The 18,086-nt window shown below is 44.7% G+C and overlaps 2 protein-coding genes across 7 annotated transcripts in view; one reads left to right on the top strand and one right to left on the bottom strand.

The window, feature by feature from the left end:
- CENPP (centromere protein P) overlaps positions 1 to 18,086 on the top strand; it is a 748,246-nt gene that overhangs the window by 532,089 nt on the left and 198,071 nt on the right. The window lies entirely within an intron of this gene.
- Positions 1 to 18,086, bottom strand: part of ECM2 (extracellular matrix protein 2) — an 83,470-nt gene that overhangs the window by 3,710 nt on the left and 61,674 nt on the right. For all 3 annotated transcript variants that reach the window (XM_063940705.1, XM_063940707.1, XM_063940706.1), the window contains exons 8-10: positions 15,565 to 15,722; positions 12,786 to 12,925; positions 8,392 to 8,718 (exon numbers count right to left, since the gene is read on the bottom strand). In XM_063940705.1, the coding sequence (XP_063796775.1) occupies positions 8,392 to 8,718; positions 12,786 to 12,925; positions 15,565 to 15,722 (625 nt within the window). The remainder of the gene's footprint in view (positions 1 to 8,391; positions 8,719 to 12,785; positions 12,926 to 15,564; positions 15,723 to 18,086) is intronic.

Below are 18,086 nucleotides of genomic sequence, written 5' to 3'. Positions count from 1 at the left end.
ATACCCCAATGTGTCACAATGTGTTTCAGATGTATATCTTAGAATATATTTAAAAAACATCTTTATAAAAAAACAGTACTTATACAATATAGTGATTATCTTGGTGTGATCTTTAAGTATAGTCAATTGCTAAGTGTGATCATTCAGTATCACTGTTAGAGCTAGGTTTGAACTCTCAATATATTGATTAGCTAGGCTGATGTCTCAATTTAGTGATTACCAAGCTCTGATCTCTTAGTTTACTGATTAGCTAGGTCGTATCTCTCCAGTGTCAGACTGGCCTACAGGTGTACTGTACAGATCACTCTACCTGAGGGTACCACCCCCTCCTCAGTCAGGTGGGGTCAGGTTCCAGATCATGAACTCAAATTATACATTGTTCCTCTACTAAAGAGTCAGTAACTTGGTGAAGCAGGTTCAGTAATGAACTTGGGTGCTTGGTTTGTTTCTGTGGAAACTGCACCAAGATTAGTTTTCCTGCTAATCAAAGTGGGTGGTCCTGACTCATTCCTGTACCCTCGTTTATAAAGGGGCTTTGTTCTTGGCATGTTCTCAGTAATAATTGCCCAAGTCTTTATGTAGTGACTGGCTACATCTCTTCTGGGGGCTCGTCACAGCCCTTTAGCTTGGACCTCTACCACGACATTCCCTGGTGGGCTCTTCATGCCCCAGTAGATACTATCTCAAAGTTTTCTATCTTGATTAGCTAGTTACAAGTCTCTCAAAATTGTAGTAAATTAGCAAAAACATATCTCTTACAAAAGTGCTTAGCCAGACATGATCTCACTGTTTAATGGCTATCTAGGTGTGATCTTGGCATATAACATTTAATTTATTTTGATCTTTCACAATAGGGATTAAATATTGTTAGCAGTTCCAGTAGTTTCAGGGCTATCATAACAGCATTGTAGGCCTAGGGTGAAGCAGTGGACTGGGGCCCTTAACCAATTACAAAAAATAATAACATGCCCCTCCTATGGTCCTGCTCCATCTCTCCACACTGTCTGCACAGCTGCAGCCATCCACCAATCAGCATGCTGACAGCCATTCACTGTCTGGCTGAAGGATGGTGCGCGGAAATTTACTATAGGTTGATTTTAATCGATTTTGGATTATTTAAACTCTATGAAAATCTATCAAAATCAATGTTGTACTTCCAGGGCCAAAACACACATTTATTGATATTTAAAAACAGATATAATAAAATCGCCTATTCACAAATGTGTTTGTCAGCCCCTGAAATCCAACATTGGTCCTAATTCAGATATGGTGGTTGATAGTGCTGTATGGTGATGCAACATTCGGCGTCTATTACAAGCAGACGCCTCCTGCTGCAGTAGTGATCCAATCTAGGACGCAGCATTGGATCACTCAGTCACCATCGGGCGGCTTGCAGCACGCATGGTGCCACACAAGCCGCCCGTCATAGAGGCCAGGAAATCTCTGTCTAACGACGGAAATCCCTGACCTCTTTTCTTACCCGCTAAATGGTAGTAACACGCCTCCGTTTTCACAAATGAAGGCCGTACTGTCCCTTCCCGTTCTCCAGATGGCAGCAGACTGTCAATCACGGACAGTCTGCTGCCGTCCTGTGTCGCAGGACCCATTTCACGCATGGGCAGAATGGGTCCTGCAAATGTGTAACGTACCGGACATCAATACTATGTGGCACAAGGCGCAACTCCAACCACATCTGAATTAGGCCCATCGTTTAAGATCAGTTTTAATTGATTTTTACATTGGTTAAAATCAACCTTTAGTAAATTTCCCCCTGGGAGACAGGTAGCCTCGCTGCTCTAATTGTGTGACCACCACCCACCCCTGCTGGAAGGCCCCTAGAATTGTGGGACACTGGGCAGCTGCCCAGTGTGCCTATACGTTAAGATGGCCCTGAGTAGGTTTGTATAGAGACTAGTCAGGTATAGTATGATCTCTCAGAGTAGTGATAGTACATACCTAGGTGATGTCTCAATCTAGTAATTAGCTACACTAGGTGGCGTCTCTCAGTAGAGTACAAGTATTATCTCTTTGGTGATTAGTACAGTACTTTGCTAGAATTGATTTTTTAATATAGTCATTAGCTGTGTGTGATGTTTGAGCATTCTGATGAGCTCATTATAGTTATTAGCCAGGTACAGTGGGATTTTTCAGTAAGGTATGACTTCACACAGTAAATATCTAGGTGTTTCCTCTCAGTGTGACCATATATACGTGCAATCTCTTTATTGTACTTAGCTGGGTTTAGTATGCTGATTATTTAGCCATGATCTCATCATAATGATTAGTTAGGTGTATTCTCTCAGTATTGTTCTTGGCTAGGTCTTATCTCTCAGTAAGGTGAGGAATGATTTCTGCTCATTAACCAATTATTATCTTAGTTTACTGTGCAGTTATAATGTGACTAGTTACCAGCCCGTCAAAATGACAAAACAACATAACAGTAATGTCAGCAGCGGTGGCTGTGTGCACCCAAACGGAGCAACACTTGAATTGCTCCGTTGGGCGCCATCTAGTGGCTGCCGGCACGCAATACACCTGAATTTCAGAACAGCATTAGCCTTTCTCTGACGTCCTAGTGGATGCTGGGAACTCCGTAAGGACCATGGGGAATAGCGGCTCCGCAGGAGACTGGGCACAAAAGTAAAAGCTTTAGGACTACCTGGTGTGCACTGGCTCCTCCCCCTATGACCCTCCTCCAAGCCTCAGTTAGATTTTTGTGCCCGGCCGAGAAGGGTGCACACTAGGTGGCTCTCCTGAGCTTCTTAGTGAAAAGTTTAAGTTTAGGTTTTTTATTTTCAGTGAGACCTGCTGGCAACAGGCTCACTGCTTCGAGGGACTAAGGGGAGAAGAAGCGAACTCACCTGCGTGCAGAGTGGATTGGGCTTCTTAGGCTACTGGACACCATTAGCTCCAGAGGGACCGAACACAGGCCCAGCCTCGGAGCTCGGTCCCGGAGCCGCGCCGCCGGCCCCCTTACAGAGCCAGAAGCAAGAAAAGGTCCGGAAAAATTGGCGGCAGAAGACATCAGTCTTCAACAAGGTAGCGCACAGCACTGCAGCTGTGCGCCATTGTTACTCAGGCACACTTCACACTCCGGTCACTGAGGGTGCAGGGCGCTAGGGGGGGGCGCCCTGAGCAGCAATGTAAAACACCTTGGCTGGCATAAATACACCACATATAACCCCCAGGGCTATATGGGTGTATTTTAACCCCTGTCAGAATTACCAAAAAAGCGTGAGAAAAGGCCGCCGAGAAGGGGGCGGAGCCTATCTCCTCAGCACACGGGCGCCATTTTCCATCTCAGCTCCGCTGGAAGGACATCTCCCTGACTCTCCCCTGCAGTCCTGCACTACAGAAAAGGGTAAAAAAGAGAGGGGGGGGCACTAATTTGGCGCAGTTTTATATAAACAGCAGCTATATAAGGAAAAGCACACTTGATAGTGGTATTCCTGTATATATATAGCGCTCTGGTGTGTGCTGGCATACTCTCCCTCTGTCTCCCCAAAGGGCTAGTGGGGTCCTGTCCTCTATCAGAGCATTCCCTGTGTGTGTGCGGTGTGTCTGTACGATTGTGTCGACATGTTTGAGGAGGAAAATGAGATGGAAGCGGAGCAATTGCCTATTATACAGTTGTCACCCCCTGGGGAGTCGACCCCTGAGTGGATGAGCTTGTGGAAGGAACTGCGTGACAGTGTCAGCTCCTTACGACAGACAGTTGACGACATGAGACAGCCGGCAAATCAGCTTGTGCCTGTCCAAGGGTCTCAAACGCCATCAGGGGCTTTAAAACGCCCGTTACCTCAAATGGCAGACACAGACACGGATACTGACTCCAGTGTCGATGATGAGGAGACAAACGTGACTTCCACTAGGGCCACACGTTACATGATTGAAGCAATGAAAAATGTATTGCATATATCTGATAATACAAGTACCACTAAGAAGGGTATTATGTTTGGGGAGAAAAAACTGCCTGTAGTTTTTCCTGTATCCAAGGAATTAAATGAAGTGTGTGATGAGGCGTGGGTTTCCCCCGATAAAAAACTGATAATTCCTAAAAGGTTATTGGCATCGTACCCTTTCCCGCCAGAGGATAGGGCACGTTGGGAAACACCCCCAAGGGTGGATAAAGCGCTCACACGCTTGTCTAAACAGGTAGCACTACCCTCTCCTGATACGGCCGCCCTTAAGGAACCTGCCGATAGAAAGCTGGAGAATATCCTAAAATGTATATACTCTCACACGGGTGTTATACTGCGACCAGCAATAGCCTCAGCCTGGATGTGCAGTGCGGGCCTGGCGTGGTCGGATTCCCTGACTGAAAATATCGATACCCTTGATAGGGACAGTATATTATTGACTGTAGAGCATTTGAAGGATGCATTTCTATATATGCGTGATGCACAGAGGGATATTTGCCGACTGGCATCAAGAGTTAGCGCGCTGTCCATTTCTGCAAGAAGAGGTTTATGGACGCGGCAGTGGTCAGGTGATGCGGATTCTAAAAGGCACATGGAAGTATTGCCTTATAAGGGGGAGGAGTTATTTGGGGTAGGTCTATCAGACCTGGTAGCCACAGCAACTGCTGGAAAATCCACATTTTTACCCCAGGTAGCTTCTCAACCTAAGAATACGCCATACTATCAGGCGCAGTCCTTTCGGCCCCATAAGGGCAAGCGGGCAAAAGGCGCCTCATTTCTGCCCCGTGGCAGAGGGAGAGGAAAAAGGCTGCAACAAACAGCCAGTTCCCAGGAACAAAAGCCCTCTCCCGCCTCCGCAAAGTCCTCAGCATGACGCTGGGGCTTTACAAGCGGACTCAGACACGGTGGGGGCCCGTCTCAAGAAGTTCAGTGCGCAGTGGGCCCACTCGCAAGTGGTCCCCTGGATCCTTCAGGTGGTATCTCAGGGGTACAAATTGGAATTCGAGACGTCTCCCCCTCGCCGTTTTTTAAAGTCTGCTTTACCGACGTCTCCCTCAGACAGGGAGGCAGTATTGGAAGCCATTCACAAGCTGTATTCCCAGCAGGTGATAATCAAGGTACCCCTCCTACAACAGGGAAAGGGGTACTATTCCACACTATTTGTGGTACCGAAGCCGGACGGCTCGGTAAGACCAATTTTAAACCTAAAATCCTTGAACACTTACATACAAAGGTTCAAATTCAATATGGAGTCACTCAGAGCAGTGATTGCAAACCTGGAAGAAGGGGACTATATGGTGTCTCTGGACATCAAAGATGCTTACCTACACGTCCCAATTTACCCTTCTCACCAAGGGTACCTCAGGTTTGTGGTACAGAACTGTCACTATCAGTTTCAGACGCTGCCGTTTGGATTGTCCACGGCACCCCGGGTCTTTACCAAGGTAATGGCCGAAATGATGATACTCCTTCGAAGGAAGGGAGTTTTAGTTATCCCTTACTTGGACGATCTCCTGATAAGGGCAAGATCCAGGGAACAGTTGGAAGTCGGGGTAGCACTATCTCAGATAGTGCTGCGCCAGCACGGTTGGATTCTCAATTTTCCAAAATCGCAGCTGATCCCGACGACACGACTTCTATTCCTAGGGATGATCCTGGACACAGTCCAGAAAAAGGTGTTTCTCCCGGAGGAGAAAGCCAGGGAGTTATCCGAACTAGTCAGAAAGCTCCTAAAACCAGGCCAAGTCTCAGTGCATCAATGCACAAGGGTTCTGGGAAAAATGGTGGCTTCTTACGAAGCAATCCCATTCGGCAGATTCCACGCAAGAACCTTCCAGTGGGATCTGCTAGACAAATGGTCCGGGTCGCATCTTCAGATGCATCAGCGGATAGTCTTGTCTCCAAGGACAAGAGTGTCTCTCCTGTGGTGGTTGCAGAGTGCTCATCTTCTAGAGGGCCGCAGATTCGGCATTCAGGACTGGGTCCTGGTAACCACAGATGCCAGCCTGAGAGGCTGGGGAGCAGTCACACAGGGAAGAAATTTCCAGGGCTTGTGGTCAAGCCTGGAGACATCACTTCACATAAATATCCTGGAGCTAAGAGCCATCTACAATGCTCTGAGCCTAGCAAGACCTCTGCTTCAAGGTCAGCCGGTGCTGATCCAGTCGGACAACATCACGGCAGTCGCCCACGTAAACAGACAGGGCGGCACAAGAAGCAGGAGGGCAATGGCAGAAGTTGCAAGGATTCTTCGCTGGGCAGAAAATCATGTGATAGCACTGTCAGCAGTGTTCATTCCGGGAGTGGACAACTGGGAAGCAGAATTCCTCAGCAGACACGACCTCCACCCGGGGGAGTGGGGACTTCACCCAGAAGTCTTCCACATGATTGTGAACCGTTGGGAAAAACCAAAGGTGGACATGATGGCGTCCCGCCTCAACAAAAAACTAGACAGGTATTGCGCCAGGTCAAGGGACCCTCAGGCAATAGCTGTGGACGCTCTGGTAACACCATGGGTGTACCAGTCAGTGTATGTGTTCCCTCCTCTGCCTCTCATACCCAAGGTACTGAGGATCATAAGAAGGAGAGGAGTAAGGACTATACTCGTGGCTCCGGATTGGCCAAGAAGGACTTGGTACCCGGAACTTCAAGAGATGCTCACAGAGGACCCGTGGCCTCTACCTCTAAGAAAGGACCTGCTCCAGCAGGGACCCTGTCTCTTCCAAGACTTACCGCGGCTGCGTTTGACGGCATGGCGGTTGAACGCCGGATCCTGAAGAAAAAAGGCATTCCGGATGAAGTCATCCCTACCCTGATCAAAGCCAGGAAGGATGTAACTGTACAACATTATCACCGTATTTGGCGTAAATATGTTGCGTGGTGCGAGGCCAGGAAGGCCCCTACAGAGGAATTTCAACTGGGTCGTTTCCTGCATTTCCTGCAAACAGGATTGTCTATGGGCCTAAAATTAGGGTCCATTAAGGTTCAAATTTCGGCCCTGTCGATTTTCTTCCAAAAAGAACTGGCTTCAGTTCCTGAAGTACAGACGTTTGTCAAGGGGGTACTGCATATACAACCTCCTTTTGTGCCTCCAGTGGCACCTTGGGATCTCAATGTAGTTTTGGGATTCCTAAAATCACATTTGTTTGAACCACTTTCCACTGTGGACTTAAAATATCTCACATGGAAGGTGGTAATGCTGTTAGCCCTGGCTTCAGCCAGGCGTGTCTCAGAATTGGCGGCTTTATCCTATAAAAGCCCTTACCTAATTTTTCATACGGACAGGGCAGAATTGAGGACTCGTCCTGAATTTCTCCCTAAGGTGGTTTCAGCATTTCACTTGAACCAGCCTATTGTGGTGCCTGCGGCTACTAGGGACTTGGAGGACTCCAAGTTGCTGGACGTAGTCAGGGCCCTGAAAATATATGTTTCCAGGACGGCTGGAGTCAGAAAATCTGACTCGCTGTTTATCCTGTATGCACCCAACAAGCTGGGTGCTACTGCTTCTAAGCAGACTATTGCTCGTTGGATTTGTAGTACAATTCAGCTTGCACATTCTGTGGCAGGCCTGCCACAGCCAAAATCTGTAAAAGCCCATTCCACAAGGAAAGTGGGCTCATCTTGGGCGGCTGCCCGAGGGGTCTCGGCTTTACAACTTTGCCGAGCAGCTACTTGGTCAGGGGCAAACACGTTTGCAAAATTCTACAAATTTGATACCCTGGCTGAGGAGGACCTGGAGTTCTCTCATTCGGTGCTGCAGAGTCATCCGCACTCTCCCGCCCGTTTGGGAGCTTTGGTATAATCCCCATGGTCCTTACGGAGTTCCCAGCATCCACTAGGACGTCAGAGAAAATAAGAATTTACTTACCGATAATTCTATTTCTCGTAGTCCGTAGTGGATGCTGGGCGCCCATCCCAAGTGCGGATTGTCTGCAATACTTGTACATAGTTATTGTTAACTAAATCGGGTTATTATTGTTGTGAGCCATCTTTTCAGAGGCTCCTCTGTTATCATGCTGTTAACTGGGTTCAGATCACAGGTTGTACGGTGTGATTGGTGTGGCTGGTATGAGTCTTACCCGGGATTCAATATCCTTCCTTATTGTGTACACTCGTCCGGGCACAGTATCCTAACTGAGGCTTGGAGGAGGGTCATAGGGGGAGGAGCCAGTGCACACCAGGTAGTCCTAAAGCTTTTACTTTTGTGCCCAGTCTCCTGCGGAGCCGCTATTCCCCATGGTCCTTACGGAGTTCCCAGCATCCACTACGGACTACGAGAAATAGAATTATCGGTAAGTAAATTCTTATTTTTATTATATAGAATTGGAATAGTATGATTGTTTTTTTTTTGGTTTTTTTGTTTTTCAGGATATTTACTATTTTGCTCTGGGAACCAATGCAGGTCTGTACTCCATATGTAATACTCACAACACAGCTGACATATTAGATTGATTTTAAATTGAATTCTTACTTGATTTTATTGTTGTTCAGCCTCAGAATATGGAGGTCTCTCATATCTTCCATTCCAACTGGCACGCTTGTCAGTTCATTATAATCGAGAAATATTTCTCTTAATGAGTGATATGCCCCATGAAATGAAATTGGGTCTATTCCATCATTGCAGAGTTTGTTCAAGGAAAGGTAGAGATATTCCAGCCCCGGATTCAGGTGTGCAAACACATAACCTGGAATCCTCTCAATCTGGTTCCCTACCAGCACAAGGTGCAGTAAGGACTTGGGCAGGTGTGATGGCACATGATAAAACTTGTTGTAGGATAGATCTATTGATTCCAGGTTCCTTTTCAAAATAAAAAATACGAAATAGATTTTGAACAGTATGTACCTACATTGTTGAATTAATGAGGTTATGAAGAGAGCGCTGTCATTTTTAAGTATATATTTTATATCAAATATGCATGCAAAATGTTACTTTGAAGTCTTCTATATCTGCTCAGTCTTAATTCATTAATGGACTTATTACACAATTGATTACTTTGTATATCATAATCATTACAGTCGCCACAGACATGATGTAGTATACTGAAGTTACGGATGTAGTCACGCTAATCGTGGCTACATCTGCCGCGGACGGCACTCTCAGTGTGGCTAGTCGCTTGCTGAGCTGTGTATTTAGCCGCCCTATTCGCTGCAAATGGGGTGCATGCGGGTACCTCCTAGATGTGCATTAAGGAGCACGACTACACCGAGATATAGCCACGATGAGCATGGCTACATCTGTAGGTTGTACTGTAAAGGTCATGTGACTGGAAATAGGAACCACCACTTGAGATATTGATTTAAAAAACAAACAAATGGTCCCTTAATGCAAATTGATACACTAACAATTTATAGTGATTTATGTTTCATTATATTCAGGTCAGTTGACACACTCATTCTACCTAGCCTTATTACCCTGACTAGCTCCAATAACAAACATAGGCCCTGATTCTGAGGTGGGAGTAAAGAGTACCTGGACAAACCATGCTGCAGTGCAAGGAGTGTAAATACATTTGCTTTTTCAGTATGCAGGGTAAATACATTCTGCTTTTGCATGTAGCCCACAGATACTGTGCTTCTTAATTTTTACATGGCAGATGTGCGTTTGGACATGACTCACTCAAATCTACATCTCTAAACATTTTAAATCTGGACCTCCAGCTGTACCATTATTTGCTGTTTTTTGCTTTACTCCCATGTCAGAATCTGGGCTATAATCGGAAGATGGTAAAAGCCAGATCTTTTTAGATCTTTTCAAACTATATTGAAAAAGCTGGATCTATCCAAACTATATTGAAAAGGCCAGGTTCACACTAGTTCCACACCTCCAGAAAAACTGGAACCATGGACGTAGCTATAGTAGGTGCAAGGAGTGCCATTGCCCAGAGACTTAAAGGCCACCTCTTGGGCTTGCAGAATTGCTCGCTAATCATTGTGTAGCATAATGTGAACTGGGGGCGATGCAATGTGGCGTATTTTTAAGTTGGGGTACTACAGTGTGACATAATATGAACTAGGGGCACTGTGTGTTATAATGTAAACTATGTCCCTTCTATTAGACATAACATTAATTAGGGCACCACAATAGTTCATAAAATGAACTAAGGTACTACCATGGGGCATAAAATTAATTAGGGCACTACTATGGCGTATATAAGGAACAACTGCTGTGGAGAGAGGTGTCTTTCTAGAAGGGGCCCTTTAAATGGAGACCACAAAGTTCTGGCTAGGCCCCTGACTGGATCCATATGATGTCTGTGGAGAAAGCTGGGTCCATATTAAGGGGGTAATTCAGACCTGATCGCTGTTCTGCAAATTTGCAAGGCGGACGATTATCCAACGACTCTGCATGTGTACGGACCGTAATGCGCAGACGCGAGGCCAAACTGCGAAAGAAAACAGTGTCTTTTTTTTTATTGCTAGGCGAACGCAGGTTGATTGACAGGAAGCGGACGTTTGGGGGGTGGTAACTGGCCGTTTTCTGGGTATTTTCAGGGAAAACGCAGGCGTTCCCTAGCGTTTATAAGGAGTCTGTGTGACGTCAGCTCCAGCCCGATCAGCCTGTTCCTTTCGCACTGTAGGAGTAAGTCCTGGGCCACGCACAGACTGGTAAAACATTCGATGGTGAGTGAGTTGCGAATGGATTTGCAGCTGACCAGTATTTGCAAAGCTTTTCGCACGGTGTACGCAGACGTGCACGGGGTGAAATTTCACTGTGTCTGGGCTCCGACTATCTGATTGCAAACTTCTGTAAATTCGCAGAGGAGCAATCAAGTCTGAATTACCCTCTAAATTCACACACATGCACACGCAGAATTGCAGGAGCCACACTAATTTTACACTCCCAGAAAAACTGAATCCATACTAAGGAGGGAATTCAATTAGCCGCGGTAATTTACCACAGGCTAATTGATCCCCCGGGGCTATCCAGTTAACCCCAAAGGCAGGCCGCAGAGCAGACCTGGAAAAAAAACCTTGATAAACTTCCTTGAGTGCCTCAATAGTACTAAAAAGACCAGGACACTATCCTGGATTCTGTGGATTAACATCAGAAAACAGATAATTTAACGAGCGAGATGAAGGGGCTCTAATTAAATAGCCCTGGGGCGTTAAAGCTTCAGGCTACCCCCCTTTTTCATGCCCATTAAATGAACACATCTAATTAAATCCCCCCCTAGGTATATTGACTATGGAAAATAAAGCTTTTCTTGAGGTCTGTGCCAATTTAGTGTGGACCCGACTTTTCTGGGTTTGAGTGTGCATGAACTTAGGGGGTAATTCTGAGTTGATCACAGCAGCAAGTTTGTTAGCAATTGGGCAAAGCCATGTGCACTGCAAGGGGGGGGCATATATAACATGTGCAGAGAGAGTTAGATTTGGGTGGGTTATTTTGTTTCTGTGCAGGGTAAATATTGGCCGCTTTATTTTTACACTGCAATTTAGATTTCAGTTTGAATACACCCCATCCAAATCTAACTCTCTCTGCACATGTTATATTTGCCCCCCCTGCAGTGCACATGGGTGGTCATTCCGAGTTGTTCGCTAGCTGTTTTCGGTCGCTGCGCAGCGATCAGGCAAAAAAAGGCACTTCTGCGCATGCATATGCGGCGCAATGCGCACACGCGACGTACTTTCACAACAACCGATGCAGTTTCACACAAGGTATAGCAACGCTTTTCAATCACACTACTGGCCGCAGAGTGATTGACAGGAAGTGGGTGTTTCTTGGAGGTAACTGACTGTTTTCGGGGAGTGTGTGGAAAAACGCAGGCGTGCAGATACAAACGCAGGCGTGCCTGGGGAAACGCAGGCGTGGCTAGCCAAACGCAGGGTGTGTTCGTGACGTCAAAACAGGAACTAAACATTCTGCAGTGATCGCAAGGTAGGAGTAAGTATCGAGCAGCTCAGAAACTGCATTACATTTTTTTGTAGCAGAGCTGCGATCCTTTCGTCTGCACTTCTGCTAAGATACACTCCCAGAGGGTGGCGGCCTAGCGTTTGCACTGCTGCTAAAAGCAGCTAACGAGCGAACAACTCGGAATGAGGACCTTAGTGTGGTTCTGGCTTTGTCTATATAGTTTGTATAGATCCAGCTTTTTCCCACACCCAACATTGGCCCTCATTCCGAGTTGTTCGCTCGCTAGCTGCTTTTAGCAGCATTGCACATGCTAAGCCGCCGCCCTCTGGGAGTGTATCTTAGCTTAGCAGAACTGCGAACGAATGATTCGCATAATTGCGAAGATAAATTTCTTAGCAGTTTCTGAGTAGCTCGGGACTTACTCTGCCACTGCGATCAGTTCAGTCAGTTTCGTTCCTGGTTTGACGTCACAAACACACCCAGCGTTCGCCCAGACACTCCCCCGTTTCTTCAGCCACTCCCGCGTTTTTCCCAGAAACGGCAGCGTTTTTCCGCACACACCCATAAAACGGCCAGTTTTCGCAGAGAAACACCCACTTCCTGTCAATCACACTCCGATCACCAGAACGAAGAAAAATCCTTGTTATGCCGTGAATAAAATACCTAACTTTTGAGTAAAATAACTACCCGCATGCGCTCTGCGAACCTTGCGCATGCGCAGTAAGCGACTAATCGCAATATAGCGAAACTCGGCAACGAGCGAACAACTCGGAATGAGGGCCATAATCTTTGTAATGGCTAACTGGTTGTAAAAGTAATATTAAGAAATCAAAACATACGTCCAGGTAAGATTTATTTTAAATGTGGGTTTTATAGTCTCGTTTGACAAACATGTTCTGCGTTGTAGAAAACAACCTGGAACAGGAATGCCATAAATTGGACACCACATAGTGACATAAAAAAAAGTATTTTATGAAGCATGAAGAAAACATACTAGTTGATTTACTTACTCATGTAGAATCCAGGTTAAAGGAGCTATTCTCGTCTCCTCCAGCTTGTTATATCGTAACACTATAGTATTCAAATTGATTGTTTGGTTAAAGGAGGTTTCTGAAATCTCCTCAATCTCATTGTTTTCAATGTAGAGCTCCTTTAATAGAAAGAAATATGTAAAAGTATTTCAGGATGCAGTGACTGAAAAATAATATACTGTATAACAAGTGTAAAACATCCCAAGTTGTTATTATGGCAGTGCTGTCATCATTAATACCACTTTCAGACAGAAAAGTCTGAAAGTCCTGGCAATTACCCAGCATTTCAGTGCCAGGTAGTTTTGCCGTGACCTACCTTACCCCCCTTTCACACAGGCAAGCAGATTACCAGGTCGAGAATTTCGACCCGCTAATTTGCAGATCAACATGGGTATTTTGCCTGTGTGAAAGGGTCAAAATTCCCGGGTCTCCAACCCTGGTAAATTGCAGGGTCGAAGTCCCAGGAATTTCAACCCGGGCTGACCCTTTCACACAGAAAAGGGACCCATTTTTCATGAATTTACCGGGTTGAACTTCTTCACCCGGTAATTTCAGTTTCTGTCTCAAAGGGGTATAAGTTTAACTGAATCCTCCATACATAGACATAGCAACTGCAAAGCACAATTACTTTCCTTGTAATTGATTAACATGATAATATATGTTTAATATAAATTGTTTACTGTTAAGACCCAACTTTTTGAACCAGAATATTGGAAACTAGAACATACTATTCAAAGATTCCTACAAGTGTCTCAAATTTGGAGCAGTCATTTTTTTAAAAACATTTTTTTAAAACAGCGCAAACAAATGTTAATTGTGACCAGGGGCTTTTGTCTAATCCAAGGAATAGATAGATTACTAAAAGTCAGGTTTGATGGTGTTTTCAACCAACCCATCAACGTCAGTTTTCACCTTCAAACCTGTGAATTTACTTATTTCCAGTTTGAATGGTGCTTTTAAGTCTGACAGTTATTTTCTTAAAATGTGTGCAAAATAGTGTTTCATTTGATTAACAGAGCAATATTAATTATAGTAAAGGGGCAATATGAATGAATTGTTAATTGATGTAAAAACATTTTTTAAAAAGGAGGCAACATTTATAGAGCCAAAAAATTGTAAACTTTGCCCCTTTCTTAAATAATTTTTTTATCACCAATTACCATTAGATCAATCTTGCCAATGTAGTATAATTAATACGTATTGCTCTTAACTACTTAACTGACAATGTCCCCCCCAAAAAAAAAAAAACAACAACACTCACAAATTGTTGGGGGGATGGGGGTGTTGGGTTAATAAGTGAATTAGGTGAAGAACATGAATTTAACCTTATCCAAAATGATTTTAGTTTACAAAAAAAGGAGAAAAAAAATGTATTTTTTTTCATACATAGATTTGCCCAAACATCGGAACATTGGTCGGGAACATCTGTAACATCGGTAACATCGCGGCCATTGTGACATTACTTTTTACACCCCAGACAGCTGCCATGTACACAGGGGGGGGCTTGGGGAGGAAGTTGGTTTACACTTCCCAGGACAATAGATGCTGCTGGGTGGGGGGACACTGAGGGGAGGGTGCAGGGAGGCAGAGGGACCTCCCGGTCCCTCTGAGAGCAACAACGGAAGTAAGTTTCCATTCCCTGCAGCTGCTAACACTGTTTATCTGACTGGTCGCATCTTGTGCGACCAGGTCAGATAAAACACTTGCTGGTGTGGTCGCATCTGATGCGACCATGCCAGGCAAGTGGTATTTTACACCTGAATACATTAATAAAATATTGCCTCCATAAGAGTTTTACTATTATTTTCCTCCTTCATCAATACATAATGATTGCCTTCATTAAAAGTGCATTGAAGTATTGTAGTCTTCAGCTTCTGTTCAGCCGGATAGCTGTCTTGATTGGCACAACAACTTCCATTGCATGGCGGGTTATATTGTCGCTGCGGTTTTCCAGCAGAACTCAAATCACAGCTTGATAAATCTGGCAGGTTCTGTGTTATAATAAAGGAGAATCTGGATGGTGAAATGTATGATGGTGCTTTCTATCTGGTTTTGGGCAGTTTTGACTAACCACCATTTAGTAAATCAACCCAGATGTGTATGCCTACAGCTCACCATCCAAAATCATACCTGCATGTTCTACAGGGAATGTTTGGGGCTCTTTGGATTTGAGAGAGTTCTCCAAGCCTCCCATGAAAGTAGGCATCCCTCCTGGATGCTGCCAATTTCTCCAGTGAAGGTGTCAGTGATCATGTAATTTGCTTTGAATTGCATCATCATGGCCCATCTCAAGACCTAATGCAGCAAATCATAACATTATGTTGTAGGAGTAAGGCCACAATGAATTGGTTTGTTGCACCACTTTCCCCTATACCTCTGACCTGCACCTCCCTAATGGAAAGAGACCATTTTGAGGACTACAATGATTGGGACTACGCATAAGATTTGTGTGTGTCAGTGAGGTCTGATTACTTTCTCACTCTTCCACCATACTTTGTAAGAGAACAGTGCATGCTTAAGTATCCATTAAAGAGATACAGTCCTACCCATTATATACTTGCGGCTTAAGCAAAAAATAATAATAATAGTAACGCAATAAAAATGCAAACTTTGCTATAGTGTGGGATGGGAGAAGACCATTCCACTATGAAGGGGTATAGCATAGTTCTTGTAGTAAACTATGAGTCTTTGGCAGGAAAAGGCTGCAAACAATCATGTTTTATATTCCTAGATAAAGAGTAGATGAAGGGCTGTTCACCTCAATAGATGCTGGCAGCCCTTGTGGTATGGTCCGGAATTTGTTTCTGCCCAGGCGTAGATAGCTCAAATGCTGCAGTGGTTTGAAGGCCTGGGGGCTGACATTGGCCTCACTCAGCTGATTGCCTTCCATTTCCAAAGTTACCAGGTTCTTCAGATCTAAAACGTAGGTGATATGTAGAGTATTATTGCAGATATTTCAATTTCATGCACATAACTGGCTAATGTTTAGCATGGGGCCACAGTCAAAGTGTTACCTTTATTAATAGTACATTTTCTCTTATTAGTGTCCATTTTCTGTTACCCTACATACAATATAACTCTTGCTCTGACTGATTAACATTGATTTTGATGTAATACAATTCAACATGTTCATATAGGGTAAGATTTGCTAACTAAAATCCATCCACCTTAGTATTTGCTTACTTCTCAAGTGTTCCACTTACAGGGGAACATCCGGAAATCAAACATTCTGGGTTGCCCCATGCCTTGCACATGCGCAGAGCATCTATTCACCCTGTGGTGATCAGCGACCTCAACTTTTCCCACCCACGGGACACTGCGGCCCACAGGTGGGGAAGAGACATGGCAGGCTGTTTTAGCTATTATTATTTTTAAATTGGGCAGGGCGAGGCACCCTGCAAAAACAGCCTAGCATATATATATATATATATATATATATAATCATAAAAATGTAAGAGGCGCGCTCAGTGAATAAATGCTGAATAGTCACTTCATTTAATCCAGTTCCACAGAATGACCCACCATGTGGAGTTATCAGCACCAGAATCTATAGACTGCAACTATGTTGAAATTTTCCCGGGGTCTCACGAGTCCAGTATCAATCTATCTAAAGAAATCAGAGGGGGTTCATTGTGCGTAAAATAATTTATTTACATTTAATTTAAATCACTGTGGGCTGGTTACCACATAGCATGTCATACTGCATTAGGCAAACGGGAGCCACCGGGACCACACACCACACCAGGAACTGGAAGCTTCTGGCACGCCGATCCCTGGTGTGCTGCGGAAATGATAGAATCTGCTGCCTGTTGCTGAGTCCTGGCCAGGTATGTGGTCCCTGGTAGAGACGGTTGCTGTTTGCCTGGTGCAGTATGATATGCCATGTGGTAACCAGTCCACAGTGATTTATACTTTGCTTAATTCATTTATGCTGGAGTCATTTTTTATGCTGTGTTAAATTAATTCTTTTACACACTATGGAGCCCCCCTCTCTGTTTGAGGCTAGACATTTTGGTCCTGCCCCGTCCCTACAGTCAACTTTGAATCAATGTGGTAAAGCCATCCATCAGGAAGGTTGCAGCGAAATAAGCAGCTGTAGTCACTGAGGTGCTGGGAGAGCAAGTGGCTTGGTATAGTGCAGAATTGCCATGGATTCTTGCAGGCTGCCTGTCACTGTGCTCTCTGGGTTCTGAACTATGCCCAGCCACTTGTTTCACACTGACTCTCATCTCGTCACAGTTTTAAATCACCTGGGCTGCTCTCTCCTGACGCGACTCTGCCTACAATGGGAAGTTCAGGAGAGTAACCCCAGCCAGTAACAGTGCAGCAGAGCAGAGTGGAGCCTCAAGCTGCGTGGATGTGGCTGATGTCCAGGCAACTTCAGAGAATGCTGCCCAGTTACTCTGTCTTCTAAACACAATGGGAGCAACTGCAGAGCACTTTCCACCTATCACCCAGCAGTCAGTCATGTATGTGTAGTGCACATCTGCAACCCTCACTTAAGCAATTGTAGTGCCCCCCAGCCCAACTTGCCTCTGTATGTCACCTACTACTGATGTGTGAAGTGGTTGTTTTCAGCGCAGAAGTTTGAGATGGGCCTGGATGCTCGTGGGGGCTGCTCCAATCTCCCTGTTGCCCTGCCTTTTTATTCTGCTAATACAGAACTACCGTCACTACCTTCACTTCTCAGTGGGATCTTTTAGCAGAAATACATTTAAATATGTTGGGTGGTTTTTAAGTTACCCTCTTTATAGTGCCACTCGATATATAATAATACATGTTGACTCTCCTATATCCGAAATGCTTGGGTAGGGCCGTAACTACTGCTGTCTCCTACACTGACCCCTTCTGTCTCTAATATTTATACAACATTCATGAACTCAACTTTACACTGTCCTTTATTACATTTTAAGTTGGTGACATACCCGTTTGCCTGTGGCTTTCGAACCCATTTGCAGTCAGACACACTATTCATTGAGTTATCTGCCCGTGCATAGAAAGGTAGATAATTCTAAGCTAGAGAATTCTAACTATTTGTAGCTTACCTTGTACTTTGTGAAAAAATGATCAGCATTGCGGCTGAGCAGATCAGTGTAGTGTGTGGCTGCAAGGGATTGGATGTGTGGCTGCACACTATGTAGATCTGCTCAATTGCACTACTTATCATTTTTTTTACAAAGTACTAGTAGCTTCATATAGTGTTTGCAGTTTTTCATGCAGGATTAAATAGCTCAATGAGTAGTGTTTTTGATTAGAATTCAACAGGTTATAGATTTGAAT

This window comes from Pseudophryne corroboree, chromosome 9 (genome assembly GCF_028390025.1).
Source record: "Pseudophryne corroboree isolate aPseCor3 chromosome 9, aPseCor3.hap2, whole genome shotgun sequence".
In the NCBI taxonomy this organism is placed as follows: domain Eukaryota; kingdom Metazoa; phylum Chordata; class Amphibia; order Anura; family Myobatrachidae; genus Pseudophryne; species Pseudophryne corroboree.
This window is presented reverse-complemented; position numbering and strand designations above follow the sequence as displayed.